The sequence below is a fragment of the Cinclus cinclus genome, chromosome 3 (assembly GCF_963662255.1).
Source record: "Cinclus cinclus chromosome 3, bCinCin1.1, whole genome shotgun sequence".
Classification (NCBI taxonomy): Eukaryota; Metazoa; Chordata; class Aves; order Passeriformes; family Cinclidae; genus Cinclus; species Cinclus cinclus.
The window spans coordinates 18,408,000-18,426,964 of NC_085048.1; the positions used below are offsets into that span (position 1 = coordinate 18,408,000).

The 18,965-nt window shown below is 37.2% G+C and overlaps 1 protein-coding gene across 4 annotated transcripts in view; it reads left to right on the forward strand.

Annotated features, from left to right (window-relative positions):
* The window catches only part of MYT1L (myelin transcription factor 1 like), a 127,373-nt gene that overhangs the window by 77,929 nt on the left and 30,479 nt on the right, over positions 1-18,965 (forward strand). For all 4 annotated transcript variants that reach the window (XM_062488515.1, XM_062488516.1, XM_062488513.1 and 1 more), the window contains exon 14: positions 18,349-18,411. In XM_062488515.1, the coding sequence (XP_062344499.1) occupies positions 18,349-18,411 (63 nt within the window). The remainder of the gene's footprint in view (positions 1-18,348; positions 18,412-18,965) is intronic.

The window sequence follows — 18,965 nt, forward strand, 5'->3', positions numbered from 1 at the left end:
TTCTGTTTACCTGATGGAGTGAATTCTTCACCTACATCCTGTGTTTTCCACTTGAAGTGTTTCTGATGTTTAGTTCCTGGATGTGCATTTGTTATTCCATCTGCAAAGAAGTATTATCCCTTGCCTTCCCTTTCCCACCTTCCCCTTCCCTTTTCCTGTTGAGATTGCATCTGTTCTCCTATAAGAATGCAGCAAGACTGAGACCCTTTATATAGTTTTCACTCACTTTTATCTCAGAAAACTACTCTTTGTTGCAAGAGCAATAACCATTTCCATTCCTATTATCACCTTTTTACTCCTGTTGTGTCTTTTTTTTTTTTCTACATGGAAACTTAATAGAAGTTGTCATTACAATTTTTCTTGAATACTAAGGTTGTTGAGCCTAGTAAGTAAACTTGGGTTAAGTTGAAATATTCCTTTGATGCTAAGTATGTATCGTTTGAATCTACAGACACTTTTTAAAGTTCCTTGATGCTTTAGCTAACTTTTGTATAGGAAATGTGATTGCAAGGAACAGATGTGATGTATTTGGAGAAATGCTAAAAAGTGCTTAAGTGAGACATTTGTAAATGATAGTGTTTTATTAATTTATCTTCAATGTTGTGGTAAAAAAAAACCTGAACAATCTGTAGTTTTTTATGTGTTCTTAAATTGCAATTTAGTGTGCTAGTCTAATTTAAATTATTAAAGACAAAATCAAGAAACATAGATCCCCAATTATTAATTCATCTATAAGGAATAATCTTTCCCATTTTGCTCAACAATCCTTGGGCCAAGTGAAATTAGGAATCTTATGTGGTTTCAGTGGGTTTTTTTTGCATTTTTGTTTCCTGTATTTATTGCAGATTTCCACTTGGATACCTTATCTTTGATGGCAGCATGCATGCCTGGCCAGAACAGAACACCTTGGGCTCTGTTCCTGCACTTCTCAATACTCAAATGGGCACTGTAGGTTATACCTAGCATTTCCAACCTCATGTTGTGTGGTGTTATGATAATGTCCTTTGTATAGAAACCCATCATCTGCAGCAACCTCATCTCTGTAGTCGCAATAAGTTTTACATATGGAACTGGCTGGGCTTTTTCTCTGTTAGATTAACTCATTGAGACTCCGGTAAGGTTGAGTCATTCCATTTTTCTCACTTAAGTTTGTCAACTTTTGTCTCTGAAATGGAAAACACTTGAGTTTTGTTTACATAAGACCCTTCATCATTGTTGTCATTATTCAGAGGTAGTCTTAAAAGCATGTACTCTCTAAAAAGCTCCTTAAAAGCCATCTGCATTATCAGTATCTCTGATGCTGTGAAATGTTCCATGCAGGCACAAAATTGTTTGCATGAAGCACCTTGCAGAATCAGGGCCTTAGTAAGTTGTCAATACTATGAAATGCTCTGAAATGAAAGGGTTCCTTTGCATAGTAGTATTTACAACAGCCAAACAGTTCATGGCCTGTTTCTTTATGCACTTAATTATTCAAAATAAAAGATAACAGTAGCTTGTATTTTTTTTACTGCTTGGATTTGAATCAGTATTTAAAACCATTTGTCACTCAGTTATTACCAAAATAGTCTCAATTCAGAAGAACAGTCACTGAATTAGAGTAATTTTTTCAAAGCTACCTGTATGACTTAAAGAGTCTAAACTTCTTTTTTAGAAGGAATGTAAGTGGTGGTCATCCACATCCCTGCAACTTCTGTATGCCTAATTGAAATTGGAATTCAGTGTCTGCAGTAACAACTTAGGCAGTTTTCAAGATACATTCCTTAGTTCCTAGCTCTTCACTAATCACCAAATATTTCAGTATGAATGTTTGTTTGATGGTTTATTTTAATTTTTGAAACTTCTCTCTTGTCAGTCATTCTTGTTCCATACTGTGCAGTTTCTAAGCAACTATTCTGAGAGGAGCACTTAATTGTGATTAATAATAAATGAATTTGTTTAGCTTTGTTAATATGCCCAATGAATCTCTCTAAGGCCTTCTTGTCTTGGAGTTTTTCCATTTGTACAGTTGCCTCTGTCTTCCTTGGATTTGGTCATACTTCTTTGTCATTGAACTTGTCCTACGTAATTAATCTCATTCAGCCTGGCATTTGCTTGTAATCAATTCAAGGGTCTTTTCTTTGGCACAATTTGGTAATTGTGCAGACTCCCATTGTGGTGTTGATCATTTTTGCTTCAAATCAACAGATCATAACCAAATGCTCATTCCATACAGATCTGCAAAGATCTGCAACATGATGCTGTGGTATATCCCAAGTGCTGAGGCAATCCCCATGGGAAGTTGCATAAACTATACAGTTGATAAAATGGGAATTAAAAATGCAGTGTTTTGCACTTTCTGTGTTTGGTCAGACTTGCCAAAACCCTTCAATATATACCCCAAAATAAAAGTAATTTTGTCTCTTGAAGTCCTAAGCATGATTGTCCAGATCCTCAGTTGGTGTAAATTAGCATAGCTCCGTTGCATTTGGAAGAGTTATGCTATGATACAACAGTGATGATCTGGGCAGATGCCCTCAGCTACTGTCTTGGGTTAGCATTCATGTTTGATTGCCTTATTTAAATTTTTTGAAGTTACAAAATTCCTTGCATTATTTGGTTTCTTAAACTGGCCAGTTGCTAACTCGATTATGTGGTGTCTGTATCTGCAAAGTAACATCTGATTTTGCCATGCAGTTAAGTTCATCCCTTTACTTTTTCTCAGTGCTATTGGGACTTTATGTGGCACACATTTTTTGCAGCACTGTAGTATCTATATCAATGTTTTATATCTCTAAAATATCCCATATCCCTCATAAACACCTCATCATAATCTTCTTTAACAATATTTTTGTATTCCAAGTAAGTGGAATTTACATTTGCTCATCTGCATGTAAAAATTGCTCTTCTACCTAACACACATAGAATTTCCACTGCTTCAAAGTCTGTTGATTTCTCTCCTTCCACAGATAACAACACTGTGCTCTTTCAGCATGGCATCAGTTGTATGAAACAGCCTTAAATTTTGAGGAGTACTTTACCACTGGCCATCATTAATTATTTTTATATGCTTGACTGTGCTTGCACTGTACTCAGCTTCACCAGTATGTTTTCTGTTATAAGGAGGCAGAGGAGGACTGAAGTATAAGCACATTACTATCATTAGGTATTATTTTTTGGACTGTGGAAAAAAAGGAAAAAAGACCCTTCAAAAAATGAATCTGACTAAATTATATTTATGATTTAGTTTCCAGAGTTATAATATTGACATAGTTTCATTCAAGTAATGATCTGTAAAGTAGTCAATCAGAGTGATATTTAAAACGCCTTCTTCAGGTTTCAGAGTTAACAGTACACTGAGATGAATAGAACTTAGTTTCCAAATTTTCAACTGCAGATTAATGGGAACATCATTATCAAAGTATACAATCAGTTAAAAGAACTATAATTTATTCAGAAGAGATTACATGCCCAAGTATTTTTATTCTATATTAAATAGAAAAAGTATCAAAACATATAGATGCAGTTTATAAGAAAATCAAATCAGACTTTCTTTTCTTTTGTACTGGTAGAGAACTATTTTTTCTAGGCCAGTCAGGCACTTTTCTTGAATACATGGTGCACACCAAAAGTATTCTAAAGAATTAGAAAATCACAACTTACTCCTTTTACTAGTGTAACTATGAGCTTAAGGGGGTTTTGGTTTCTTTTCATCAGTATAAACTGATGATAGCTCAAAGATATAAAGTGACCCTGCATTAAATGCAATATATTGAATGCTGAATTCAGAGTTTAATAGGTATAAACATTTGGTTTTGACTCTGATTGGAATTCCTATTTTGGTAACGTATCAGACATGATGCCAGACAACAGGTAAAGAATAAAAAAAAAATCTTCATTATTTCTTAAAAATATTTGTATTTGGTTCCTTTTAATCCCAGATTTATTCTTTAATGGGGAGTGAATTCGTAATTGCTGGGCATTTCACAAATAAGTTTTAATTTAAAAGCTGTAAATGTTGGTTATGCTAGACACTGCAGAGAAAAATCACTGGTTTTGTTCCCCATGAATAAGAGTTGTAAAAAGAATTATAGAAAAAAACAGCAGGGGAGTCTCAAAACTTTATATGAAAATTACTGAATAATTTAAAAAATTATAGATCATGGGTTTTTCCTGAAGGCTTCTCCAGGAACCATTGTAGGTGGTGGTTTGTTTTCCTCTGATGCACTAATCAAGCAACATCTGGCAGGAAAGCGTAAGTATTTTCTATAAGTATAGGTATAATGAAGGAGGGCCAAGGGCCTTGATTTTGAATAATAATGAATACAACTTTTGTGACTTAAGTTTGAAGAATCTAAAAGAATAAAATTATTAAACATTTTTTCTGTACTTTGTAAAGCCAATTAAGGTTTAATCCTCAACATTCCTATTCACAGAATAGTCTTTTAATGGTTCTAGTTTTTTACTGATACCAAATCTGAAATCTTTTTAAGTAATAGAATCATAGAATCACAGAAAGGTTTGGGTTGGAACAGACTTTAAGGATCATCTAGTTCCAACCCCTCTGCTATGAGCAGGGGCACCTTCCACTAGACCAGGTTACTCAAAACCATCTAACCTAGCCTTAAATACCTCCAGGGATGCGGCATCCACAGCATCCTTGGCCAACTGTGTCAATAGAACACCTCCCACTGTCTTTAGCCAGCTTTGGATCCAAGACTATGTTCTGCAACTTTGAAAAGCTTTCCCTAAGTAGCATGTTTTTAATGGAGTACAACCATATTACAAGGTCAAATTCCATGTAGAGTTTGCTCTTCTTCCACTTGATGAAACCTGTTTCAGGTTGTTGCTATCATAGACAGGGTCCTGTCATTATTTGTTTTTGAAGAAAAGAGTATTTTTAAGGTTTAATTATTCAAGTGTTGGTAAGGAAGTTCTTAACTTTTGTTTGAATTCTATTTGATACAATAAACCTCTGTAAAATAAAAATTACTGATATTCAGTGCAAATGAGAAATAATTTTCTGCAAATTTTGTATGCAAAACTATTATCCAGAATACTATGTTTATTAATAATTTAACTGATACGAATTTCATTTTTACAAATTTTTGTGTTAACTCTATTGAAGCCAGAGTAAATGCTGCTGATTCACAAATTGCAATAATTAAACGCATCAGAATCACTTTTCTCCAATTCTTGTAAAATTCTTGTGAATGTTAATGTACCACAGACCAGATGTGTTTATATTGTCATATAAGGTCTTAAATAATCAAGAACAATCTCAAAAATATTTTTATTACATCTTAAAATTCAAAAGGTAGTGGGATTGTCTTAAAGGCTAAGAAAAACTTCTTTTCATCTGTTCTTGTCAATGAAGATACTTCCATTCAAGGTAAAGTAAATGTAATAATAAGATACTTATCCAAAGGGTGATTTTTCTTGCAAATTTCTCTCACCATGAAAAGGGGAAATTGGCTGTTTTTAAAGACACTGTCAATGGGTTACATTCTGTGCAAGAGATACAGTTGACAACTATAAGTGCTGGGAAGTGGCAATCTATGAGAGACATTTCTGTAAAATGTAGTTTGCTGGATAACTTATTCCACAGTTGACCTTCCTGTGATCTGGTGTTCATCTTGAAATTAGTGGTTTTCCTATGTCTGAATGGGTGCTGAGTAGAATTATTCCTATCTCTACTTCATGCAAGAAGGTTAATAAGTTCTTCTTCCATATCATGTGTAGCCGAGGATTACAGCCTCTGAGTGAATCAAAACAGAGAATTTATGGTGCAGCTAGGTTCCTACCCCATGTAATATTCTTCCAAGTCTTCCAAGCAAGAAGCTTTTATTTAGCAGGAATGGTTGCAAGGATAGTGATTTCTTAAAAAAATATTTTGGCAGCGTTTGACTAGAAGATGTAAACCTTTACTCTGATAATAGAAAGTTATGGTTCTTCCTCGCCATCCTGGAAAAATAAAAGCATTAATCAAAGTTTAGACAAGGTCTGTATCAACACTAACCAAGTCAATTAGAAAGGAGCAGTAAATACATGCTCAGGGTTATTTGACTATAAGCACACTAAAACAGGAAATGGTTTTGGAAAAGAAGTTTATTACTTTGAAAAAAATCAGAGGGAAACTTTCTTGTAAGAGTCATATAAGGCAAAGTTAGCCTCTCACTGAGAGCTGCTTTTCTACCTCTGCAGTGCATGGGACCTGTGAGCCCTGAGGTACAACAGAACCCAAGCACTGCGTGCAGCCACACGGGGCCATTGTCCTGCACAGTCATTTATCCCTGGCTGGAACCTCCAGCCTCCCTGTGCTGTGCAGCTGCTTGGGAAGCCATTCCTGCAGCTCTCAGACAGCAAACCTGATGTAACTCTTTTGTGCGGTGCTTACAGTATAAACCAAGCTTGCACTGCCTTGTCCTATGGGAGTTGCAGAAGGGGAAATTGTATAAAAGCATGGACTTTCTGCCTTTGTTAACTTTGAGAAAAAAGTAAGGAGGGCCAAAGTAAGAAAAGACATGAGAGCATATCCCATGGCAATGAAAAGCACAATTTTTTCTCAAGTGCTCTACTTAATGATACCTTGGAACATTCATATGGAGGTGGAATTATTACTTAAGTGCTGTTCAGTACAGTCTCAGATTCCAACAGAAAAATGAAGAGTTTAGCTTGAAACAGTTCTAATGGTCTTATAAAAGTTTCCTGCCTTCACTGAAGGGATACCTTCTTTGTTCTCATAATGTGCAAACTGCCTCATCCACTCTGACAGGTTAGGATGAAATGACACCAATTTCAGGTGATTGAATACTGTACTAAAAGCTCTGTTGTTTCTTTTACTGCTACCCAGACAGCTGCAGCATCCTTTCAGGGGGAGCAGGAAACTCCGAAGCAGAGGCAGATGGATGCCCAGAGTAGAAGCTGAGAGTATTATCTCGGGTACACTGTCCCTCTCACTGATCAGGATGTCTGTTGTGATCCACTTCATCTACCTCACTAAGAATTTCTGAGCATTCATTAACTCTGCAAGCTGGACTTTAAAATCATCACTTTCAGTTGTTGAGAAGAGCATATACAAACACAAAGAAATACACAAATATTTTGAATATATAAAACTATACAGATAAATTTGCTGATGGTTGAAACTTGAACTATCCAGAAGGGACTGGAATCAAGGGAAAATGATAGTGTGTGATTTTTCTGGAATAGTCTCAAACTGAAAGCTGCATCTGTAGTGGCAGTAGGAGGCCAAACAGTATTCTCTCTGATACAGCTTTTAAGATGCTTTATAGAATTATAAAATCAGGTAGCTAGGGTATCCAAATGTTAGCTAGTCTAAGCTCCTGCTCAGAACACGTCCAGTTGGAATAGGTTGCTCATGACCTTGTCCAGTCAAGTTGTGAGTATTGCCAAAGTTAGAGAACCTGCATTCATTCCAGTGTTTGACTAGACTGATATTTGGTCGTTTTTTTTTTTTCTTTATTTATAATAAATTGTCTTTCCTGTGCTGAACTTTATCCCTGTAATGGCTGTCCTTTGGCTGTGCAGCTCTGAGAAAACTTCTGTTATTCCTTCACCACACCAACCTGTTAGGTGTTTGTAGACAGCAAGAAAATTCCCTTACACTCAGAATGAGTGCGCTACCTTCCTGAGTCTTGGATATAAAGTCTTTCAGGTCCAAAACCATCTGGCAGTGTCTTGTAGCAATGCTAATCTGCACCTTAGTGTTTGTGGTTCTGAGAGTGCTGGGAAGAAAATGGTATCTTCCTAAGTGTTAATTCATCTGGTTTGTCTGCCCCGTGGAGTATACCTCAAGGCAGTAGGATGGAATACTTGTAGGGGTGGGCATAATTGTGGTAATGCCCAACTGTCCTCCTTGCAGACAGGTTCATAACTAAACTCTCACTAGGGATTTTTCCCTTCAGTATGAATTAAATATGCCTACTGCATGTCTGAGGTAAGTTAGTAGTCAGTGTGGAGTGTGAGTCTTAAATCAGCCACGTGAAAAATTAGAGCATGTCTGAGAGGGTTTCAAGAATCAGTATAAAGTCACACAGAAAATCAGTAGCAGAAGTGGATTTCCCTTAGCTGCTCTGTTCATTAGCCTTCTTACTAGACCAGACTGCCTCACACCGTCTGATATAATTCACACTCAGCATTTTCATATTTCTTCACTTAGGCTTCTGACAAATGTTTTTAGGCCTAGAGGGGAAAAAAGCTGCTTGTTTTTATGATATGAAAACTGGAATATTTTGCTTGCTTACTGTAGACACTTCATCCCAAAATAGAAAGTAGTATCTCTGCTTTATCTGTCTGGGAAAGCAAAACTCTTGAGTTGCTTCCTTTATCCAAATGTTAGTCTGTCCCTGTTACAGGATGATATATGTTCCGAGAGGGAAACACAGCATGCAGAAAACATGTACAAGTCCATCCAGTGTAAGGAACTTTGTGCTACAATAGAACTTCTCAAGGCTACTAATGAACACAATGCAGTGGCTGCATGTGGAGCAAAGCAACTCACAGCCTTAAGAAGCACATTTTACACTAAACTGTTATTTTTACTTTACCTTTCTGAATATGCACTGAAAATCATCTTTTTAATTGTTCTTTTGAAACAGGAGTGTAAGAAAAAGGTTGTCACTAGTGAAGAAAATCCTAGCCCATTACATTTTTTGTCACTTGGATTATTTTAATGGGCTTGGGGTTTTTTTGCAAACATCCTAGTGCTCATGCTGCCCAGGATATATTTCCCAGAGAACTCACAGGTGTTTACAATCCTGTTGATTTATGTTTTTGCCGTAATGCTATGCTGGGAGAACTCACATTAGAAGCAGGACTTGTGTTTCTTTCTTTATCATATATGTACAGAAGCTTGGTCTTTCATACTTATATTAGATACACCATTTTGAAGAAGGACATATAAATTGGACTTTCTCTGTGTTCTTTTTCTTTCCTTCCTTCCTTCCTTGCCAGCCTTTTTTTCCCACCATACATTTGGTCCAACTCTCTCTCTTCCTGTGATTTTGTAGAAACCTCTTTGTTGTTTGTGCATGCACAAGTTGAACAATAAACAGATAAACAGAATAGCTAAGGAATGGCTAATGTTGGCTTGTGCCCAATCTCCTACCAACAGCTTCAGTGGATTCTTAAGGCCACAGACTATATGAAATCTGGTAATCTTTCCTTCCTCTGCTTTTAGTGATCCTAATCTGATAGCTTTTCTCAGCATTCCTTGCTGTGATGCTGACCTGTTTAGGTATTCTAAATTCATAGATTTTGAAGTCATTCCAAACTTCCAGGAAACTGACAGGAAGTGACAGCTTAAAGTCATAATTGCTTCACCTAGGACATGATATACAAAGCACAAAAGAGCAGAGCATGGGAGAGGCAGCAGCATAGAGATGAAAATTCAAGAATTACTCTATTGATAATTTTAAGGTGTTCAAGGTAACCAGCAGGTTACTGACTGTAGTGCATATTTCTTATCAGGGAAAAATTTTCTAGTTTAAAGAGTGAATTTTCAAAGTACTCACATTCAGCCTAATTTTAGTTTAATTTTGAGCTAAAGCTTCCAGTTTCTTCATAAACAGCAAATTTAAGCTGGTTATATGAGCTTTTGAAGACGTCTTTTAATAATATTATATTAATAATATTTGGTGAATAATATTTGGTTGAATAAACCTGTGTTACTGTCTTCAAGTTCTTCACTTGAACACATTGTCACATGCAGGGAGCTACAGAAATAATGTCACTGGCTATTCTGCAAACCTGGACCAATCTTGCTGTGCAGTGGCTGAGTGACTGAGAGGCTGAGAGGCTGAGAGGCTGAGAGGCTTAGTAGTTCCCATATTAACAGACTAACCAGGAATAGGACATTCTTCTTCAGAGACAAATGCATCCATATAAATTTACTGAAAAAAGCCCATGTGGGTTTTTTTTGGGCAGATTTTGTTGGTTTTTTTTTTTTTTTAATTTTTTTTTAATGTGTGTGGGGTTTTTTGTTTTGGTTTTTTTGGTTTTTTTTTGTTTTGTTTTGGGGGGGTTGTGTTTTTTTTTTTTTTTGTTTGTTTGTTCATTTGTTTTTTGTTTTAGCACAGGCTTACAGGAATGCTTTGAGGAGACATGAGAATCTGCATGGCTTTGTTCCTAGTTGGTAGGGCATGTTCTCTTAAGGCTATCTTCTGCATATTTCTATGTACCTCCATCTTTTTATGTTATTCCTTCACATACAAATGAAGCATTTTCCAAAGGCTGAGCTGTTTGGAAATGAACGTTTGAATTTGCATTTGTTGGAACTGATTCATCCCTGGTGCCAGGAAGTGCTCTGTGCTGCAGGGAGGGGATTTGCAGCTGCCCGGTGCTGCCTCCGAGGCAGGGGATGCTGGCAGGAGAGAAAGCGTGGGCAAGGTGCCCGGGGGAGAACTGATTCACAGCTTCTCCCTGGCAGCTTCTGAGCGCAGAGCACCCCCTAGGTAGCGCACAGAAGCCTTTTCACATTAGGCACATACCCTGCCTTTGGCGACTGGCCTGTTCAGGGGGTATGTGCTGCTGCTGGATGTGAGAACAGCGGGCAGCACGTCATGGCACTTGCCGCTGAGAAGCTGGGAAGTCCTGACTGGTAGCAAAAGAGGCAGCATGCAGAGGTAGTAATGAAACGGGCATATTCTTTCTAAAGCAGTATAATTAATTTAAACCCATTGTGTGTATCTTTGCATTCGAGTGCATGGCCATATTTTATGTGCCAGCATGAAGAATTTTAGGCTGCTTATAGGAAAATGGATTTCAGTGTAATTAAAAAACATATCATGTTCTTTCTCACCCCCACATGGTTCAAAAAATGCAGGAATGCAGCGCAGATAATAGCAAAAGCTAAGGAGAGAAAAAGTAGAACTTGCAGAAAATCAGGGAATTAATTAACTTGTACCTGAGGAGAGGAGTATGCAGTCAGCATGCTCCAGTTCAGAACCATTCAGTTGCTGGGGATTTCTAGAGGCAAAGAGAAAGAGACAGAGCAATCTCTCTGCAGAGATAAAAGACTGAAGTTACTCCATGAAATCTCTGAGCTAAAATTATTTTAGTCTCATGCCTGGACTAGCTCCATAGACCTGGCATTGTTCCTTCATGGATAAAAACGCTGTACAGTGAAAGTGGCAACAACAAATCTTACCATTCTACATTTCTTTCCAATCTCTAATCTGCATTTCTCCTAATGTCTTCTGAGAAAGCTCAGTAATGCTGCACCAGGAGGGATCCTTGTCTGGATCTCCCTGCTCTCCTGCCCACTCCCACTGGAACTGCGTTGGATCCAATGCCAAAAAAGCAAACCCTGACAAGATGAAAAAATATATATATTTTTTTTTAAATTCACCCATTTGCCCTTCCACTGCAATTTTTTGGTTTTGCTGGCTCTTGTCATTTCCCAAAATCCTCTTCCTTTATATCTGCTGTGGGTTTGGTGTTTAAATTTCCCTATTACCTCCAGTGAGACCTGTCATATCAGTAGCATTCTTCTAAGTGAGAAATGCTATCAGTATTTTACATGTGGAAAAGACATATTTAGCACTTTTGCTAAAATTTCTGTGTTTAAATACTCCTTCTACCTAGAATAGAAGGAAATAATTAACATATTTGTCTAAATTTCACTTCTTTAATTTTTCTGGATTCCAATGCATCTTTATGAAACTCTGATATTTATAGAGGTCTGACTTTGCACAGTTATTATAGGTACATTTATGAGGACTGGTAAATAAGTTTAGCCTTGAAGATGACACCAGAGATGGAAAATCTCCTGAAATATTCATTGTCTGCATGACTGTCCCATAGAGTTTATGTTGCCTCTTGAACCAATTCAAATGAGCTCAAATGAGCTCTGAATGCAATTTCCAAGAGTGCCCAGTGTTAGCCTGGCTCTGCTCTTCTTGAAGTCAGTGATAAAGCGCACAAGGACTTCAATAAGAATAAAAGAGGGCAAGATACTTAAAATTACTCATTGAGTCTTGACAGCCGATAAATTCTGTATTAAGGTTTCAGCACTTTCTCCTCTGACACAAGGGCAGAATGTGTACCCTGTCATTTCAGCAATGTGAGAGGACCACAAGCAATGCAGACGGCAGGAAAGATAAAATCAGCTGGGAGTAAAGAGCAGGAGGACAACAAGGGTGATGAAAGAAAAGATAATGGGAAAAAACAACAAAGAGGAAGGAGGAAAGAAGAAAGAAACATCGACTTCAAGGTTATTAGAGATCATGAAAGGAAGAAGGATGAGGGAGGAACAGAGATTGAAAGCATCAGCCAAAGGGAACAGAGAAAAAAAGAAGCAAAAGGGAGAGAGAGAAAATGTTAAAGAGGCAAGAAGAGACAAGAAGAAAAGGATTTGAGAAATGAGGGAGTAGAATGCAGCAGAGAAATGCTGAAGAGGAATACAGATGCAAAGCAAACAGTGGAACAAAAGCAAATGGAGGTTCTTGCTTCACTGCAGGAAAAGGATAGAAGATTGAAAATAGGGTGAAAGGCACCAGGAAAAAAAACTGAAGGAGTGAAACAGAGTAAAGAAGCATCTAGATATAGCACCTCTCTGAGGAAAATTAAAGGCAAATAAATCCATCCTAACAAAAATGCTTTTTGTTGCAAATTCATAGATAGATTGTGTAGGTAGAGGGTTTTGGTCTAGACATCAAAAGAAAGTGTCATTCAAAAATCAAATGCTATGGTAAAAAATAGACAATAAAAGACAACAAGTTTAAAATGGAAAATATCTGTGTTCATACTGGAATTAGAACAGACAACAGCTTTTCTGTGTCATCATAAGGAAAAGAATCAGCAGCATTCCCACTTCACATACTTAATTAGAGCTTGACAGTCTACCAATACCTGTGACTGAAAATAAGATTTTTACAGATTTACATATCCAGATTGCTTTCACAGATCTGGCTAGAGCAGTAATAGCTGGGAGGCATTGCTCCGACTACTCAGAAGAGCAAAGACAAAATGCTTTGCTGCTATCTGTCCAGCTCCTGCTGAAGAGGTGTTTTCATAACAATAGCCACAACACTGACTCTTACTGATGCACCTGCGACCAAAAATCTGTACTGAGGTCCACCCAGCTCTGTTCATGATCTTGTTTCTCACCCTGGAGTGCTCCCTGCAGGTTAGTGGTGACTGGCTTAGGAAGGAACTGGAGAAAAGTCTGTTCTTTCTTTTGGCCTCTTAGCTAGTTAAAAGGAGGACTTGTTTGTCGAGAACTGCAAGCCTGTAGTTTTTGGCAAGTCCTCAAATTCATAAAGGAATAGACACACAATAAACCTACTATACTCCACAGAAAATCCAGTTTTTAATTTGAGAGTTTCATCTCATCCCTTCCCTTTCTTGCCCTCTCCTTTTTTTCTCCTCTCTCACATATTCATTTCAGGGAACTGCAAACACAATTTCTTTACAATTTTATTTTTGTAACCTTGTGGTTTGGCATTACCTAACTAGAAAAAATGGAACAACCCACAATAATTTGTGTATGAATCTATATGTAGTTTCAGAAGACACACAGCTTTTTAGCTGCAAACAGAACAGTGAATACAAATCTATATTTCCAGCATATTTTCCTCTTCTGTGTAAAGTAATTTAGACTGTTTATTGTCCAGTTTCCTCAGTCAAATCTTTCCCTTTTCCAAAGCAATATTGTGAGATTTTATCCAGTAATGTTTTAAAATACTGTCAGATCTTCAGACAAAAAACAGAAATGCCAGTATTATTGTGAATGTCTTCCAGCCTCCCAACCTGTGAGTTCCATTCCTGGTGATTCAGTCAAATAAAACAGAATCTCAAATAGATGGAAACCACCAGACAATAAAATATCCTACATTCTGTTATGAAAAATCACACAGGAAACAATTATATTTGTCAAGCCTTTCTGAATCTTCAATAGAAAATCACACCTCTACTGTAGAGATTGACAGCATGGTCAAAATAAAACTATGGGAAAGATAAAATTTTCTATTAATCCCGGTTCTTTTGCAGTGTGGAACATTATGGGGGATCATTCTGAATTTTTGCACAGTTTATTCCCCTGTTCAATTCAATATGATTTTTTATTTTGCTAATTACATCTGTTTTAAATAGTTAATTAGTGATTAATAGGATTTTCTCTCTGATAGACTATTATGTGTTCACAAGGGAAGGTTGGATGCACAATATATTAGGTACTAAGTGTTGTCAACTATACAGTAAAGGTAACATCAGTCTGATGATCAGTGCTCATCCACCAGCTTACTAATGATGGGTCATGAAAGATATTTTGTGGGAACTTAATGCAATTGACCAGTGTGAGAGGAATTGTTGGTTTAATTCTTTTCAACAGGAGCCGATATCCTCAGCACAGAAATAAAAATGTTGAAGTAGTTTTTTATGTCTTTATGTTTTGAATCTAATTTATGTTTTAAAATAATTTGAAAAGTAAGTCAACCAAAGGCATACACAGTAATAAGGAGAAAACTATTGCAGTCCTCTCTTTGCACTTTTTGTAAACCCTATTTGCTCTCATGCTAGTAAAGCTGTAAATCTAAGTATGTACACTACATGTAATCTTATCTTGCTCCTGAAGACCTAGATAAAAGCCTAGGAATATAGGTTTAATTATGGGTCTTATTTGTAGTGCCCTATGCTGGTGAGAGCTGGGGGGGTCTTATGAGCTGAGGTTTCAACAAGACATTTAACCACTGCCATTTGGGAAAACCCTCCCAGAGCTCATTTGGGCATTGCATCCATTTCCTCCCCAGTCCCAGGAACCTCCCTGAGTTCTTCAAGCTGACAGAAGTTTGTTTTAATTGCTGCATGCCGTCAGTCTTCCCACAGTGAAGAAGCAGTAGCAGGGCTTAAATGTATTCATCTCAGTTTAACTCTCACCCTTTTTTCTCCTGCTATTGAATCGAAGCCAGATACTGAATCCAGCTGCCACAGCTGTTGCTGTTCTGCTGCCTTCCCTACTTCCTGCTTCTGCTTATTTTCTCAAAAATGCTTCTCTGGAATGATCTGTGAAATGAATGGGACATCAAGACACTGCTAACTGCATTCCCCTTCCCTGACAAGCCCTTTCTTTTACTGGATGCCCTGAATTTGTAGTCAAGTGCTAGTATTCTATGTCCTGAACTTCACTCTTCACTGAGTCAATTCCTTTTGTCACCTTCCTCATTACTGTACTAAAGTATTTCCTGTGCTATAATAAGCTATTATGTAAATTCTACAAATGAGTTTCTGATCCTGCCAAATCAGATTTACTTTAAGTAAGCAAGGAAAACTGCAGGTCTCTTTTTTCACATACTCTGATAGTCATTTTCAAAGAGCTTCACATCTCCTGCCTCTTAAAAACAGTGCATACATTTTTCTGGCATTGTTGTTTGGACATATGATTAAGTCATAAATGTATAGGTAGTAAATGATAGCAAAGTAGTAAGGTACATGCAAGTCCTACATATGTTCAGATGTTTGGAAAATACAGACTTCCAATTCCAATAGCACAAGAACTTGGGGTTGTCTCCTTATCTAATCTGTTTAAGATAGCAGGTAAATATTGTAATTGCTTCATAGTTGCAACAGACTGCTGCATATCTGCATCCTATGTGCCGCACTGTTAAGAGCATTTCCCATAGAATGGAAACAGCAGAAATATTAGCATTACAGAGTTTTAAAATGTTCTTACCAACTGCGCTAAACTCTCATTTCATCTGTTGCATGAAGGTAAATATAAATTTATGAGATTGAAAACAAATATTACAGTGCCAAAATCAAAATTTGAGGATCTTTCTGAATATTTGCCAACATAAAGATCTCATCTGGTTTAATCAAAAGTACATTTTTAAACTTATATGAACTGTGCAAAGACATTTTTGAAGATACTCAATTTGATTTACAGCAGGATGGTTACTTCTTTAGCTTCAGTTATGCCTTTTTTTTTTTAATGACACAGAAATAAGCTAGTTTTTAAATTGTGTAAGACTGTCCAAATGGTTGAGGTGCAGTAGTCTTATTATAAGACTGATGCCTGGGATATACTTATGCTTCTTATATATCCTTTTCATTAAGACACTATTAATCATGCTGCATCCAAGCAAAAAGTCTTGGAAAAGATGAGAAAAAAATTGTTCCTTTTTGCTAATGGCTTCTCCTTTTCAAGATAGGGAAGGGAAGGGAAAACAGTGGCTTCAAATCATGGACTCATAAAGAAGAAATCCTTGTAGTACCCCGGACAGACTGCAAAGGAATAGTCCCATGGCTCTGATTTCTCCTTTATTCATTTAAATGCCATGGACAGGTAGAGCCAAAATGTAGTCAATTTCTTTAATTAATTCTATCCCCATATCTTATGATTCAGCATCTTAGAGGCTTTACTCAAGCTTCAGTGATGCAGCTAGTCTTGATGGAAATAGGCATGGGAGACCACTGAAGTTGCCTAGCATGAAAAAGAAACAAAAACAAACAAACAAAAACGCATGAAGCAAGAGATTGTCTCTCTGTAGATCTGTAAATCAAAACATTTGCCTAAAAGTAAAAATAAATAATGGGTAGATAGATAGATAGATACAGAGTATTTAAATTATAAAACCCTTCAGATTAGATGCCCTGATTACTTATGTTTTAAAGAAATAACCAAAGTTTATGCTAGTCATGTGCAACCACAACAAAGAATGAGGGATAAGAGGCATACAGCCTGAGTTATGACTCCTTTATCAAAGATGGTAGTTTAACCTAATGAGTATCAGAAGGATCTATGCAGTAATTATGGGCTTTATCTTTCTATAAGCAGAAAGATTGATGTGTGATGTCAACCTGTGTGATAGTCTTTAAGAGCCACATTAATACACCTTGCATGCAAGATCATGGCCATGTATTTGGTCCTGTGCAAAGACAAAGCAAGACAGGAGGAGAATTGTCTCTAAGCATATTGCTTAGATTTCTTGTCCAAAGTGCAAGCCTGTTTGGGATGGAGAAGAGAAACCTCAGTGTTGTAGGGAACCCCATAAGTTTTACTAGCTAACTTCTGAGAACTGTGACCATATTTTGATGTTTTCTATAGAATAACTGAACTGGTCCAGATGAAGATTATATGGGAACTTCATTTAATACAATCCAGTTTAATTTATGTCTTTCAAGGCAGCAATAATCAGGTTTGAAGTTTGGCCCTGCTGAGCTCCTCAGAAGTAGGTAATGCTTACCAGCTTAAAACAGCTAAAATTCAGCTTAATGGAACATGACAACTCCATAGCACTGAACTCTGGGTTGCTTAATTACTGATTTTAAGAAATGTTCAAGTCTCTGTAGAAACCTTGTGAAATAAAAGCTTACCAGTTTGGACCAACTTTGAGGAAAGCACACATGTAACTAAAGGGTGAATGCCAAAGTCTGCATCAACTCCTGATTAAAATAGTGGAAAAATTCAGTGTTATGGAAATCTGATGTTTTAGAATGCAACATCTGAATTTGTGAGCAAGCTTTTTTGAATTTGAATGCTTTTTCCAAATAAAGCTTTAAATAGCATGGCTAAAATTCAAAACTCAGGCTCAAGGAAAGTGACTTTTCGGAATTCATGTAGCATTTGTCTGTTTGGTAAAATGCAGATAAATTAATTCTTTGTCTTTTCTGTGATTTAGTATAGCAGTTCAAATACCAGCTGATGATTTTACTTAGCATTATAATGTAGCTTTTTCTGTGATGATCGCAATCATCTTTGCAATGTCGAAAAATCCATCCATTTTCTTTAATGACTCTAATGTTGTTCCACTGTTGGAAATTCAACTGAGGGTTGTACCATTTCTGTGTCTGGTGCTGTAGCTTGGTGTTTGGGACTGTTGGGGTAGGTTACCATGTCTCTGCAAGAGACCAGCATTACTTCCCTGTCTACACACATACTTTTTTTTAGGCATTTCCTTTGCTTCATGGAGAGGTGGAAGAGTCTCTTCATGGTGCAACCTCATGTGTGACACTGCGCAGTGGGATTAGAGCAATAGCTCCAGTGGAAAAGAAAATTACTCTCTGCAATGTTAGCCACTACCTAAGCATTCACCACGGGGATAGTCCATTTAGTGTCAACCTACTCATTCCTGGTGGTGTAGGGATGTTGGATTGCTGGGAAATCGCCACTAGTCTGAGATATCCAGGAAGCACTGGAGTGAGCATCTGAGGAGTAGCAAATAAAAACATTTTATGAATGGAAAACTATGTTTGTCCCTGGTATGGAATTAAGATCAGGTTTAGCAATGGTTAGGAGCCCCAGTGGCTGGCACCTGAGGAAGCAAGGACTGAGCCAATGAGTATTTTTAAAAGGGCAGTTATATCTTTCCTGTCAGTAACTGCTGGGTGTCTCTTCCATTGTTATTCTAGGTGTCCCACCCCTGGGTGTGATGGCTCTGGGCATATTACTGGAAATTATGCTTCTCATCGAAGGTATGTAAAAACAAGGTTTTGTTATTTAAATCAAATAACTCCAGGGCTAGAAGGTGCCTCAACTACCTAACTTCACTGTCTGAATATTGAGGTAGGATTGAGAGCTGTAAAGACATATGTTGGTCTAGCTCATTAACCACTAAGGAATAACATTTCTCAGCTTTAGCATGACTCACTACCCAAATAGGTAGGAATATTTTTGCTAATATCTACCAAAATCTTTATACAAAATAAATTCAGTTTCTCTGCCTTCTCTAGTAGCCTGAGGAAGCAATTCAACGTTCATGTTTCTGTTGCTTTACATTCTGAACAGCTTAACTCTCCACAGTTTGGACTCAAATCCCACTCCTGCATCTTTTTCCCACAAGTTGTATTTCCTGAATGTTCATGTCAGTCTCTTCCAGACTCATTTCATATTCCTTGAAATGCAAAATTGGACCCTATTCTTTGCCTCCTCTCCCAGATGAAGCCTTATCAGCTTTAATCAGAGGAGAAAAATACCTCTTTCATCTAATATGCACCAGTCTTGTTAGCACATTTCAGAAAAAGTTTGG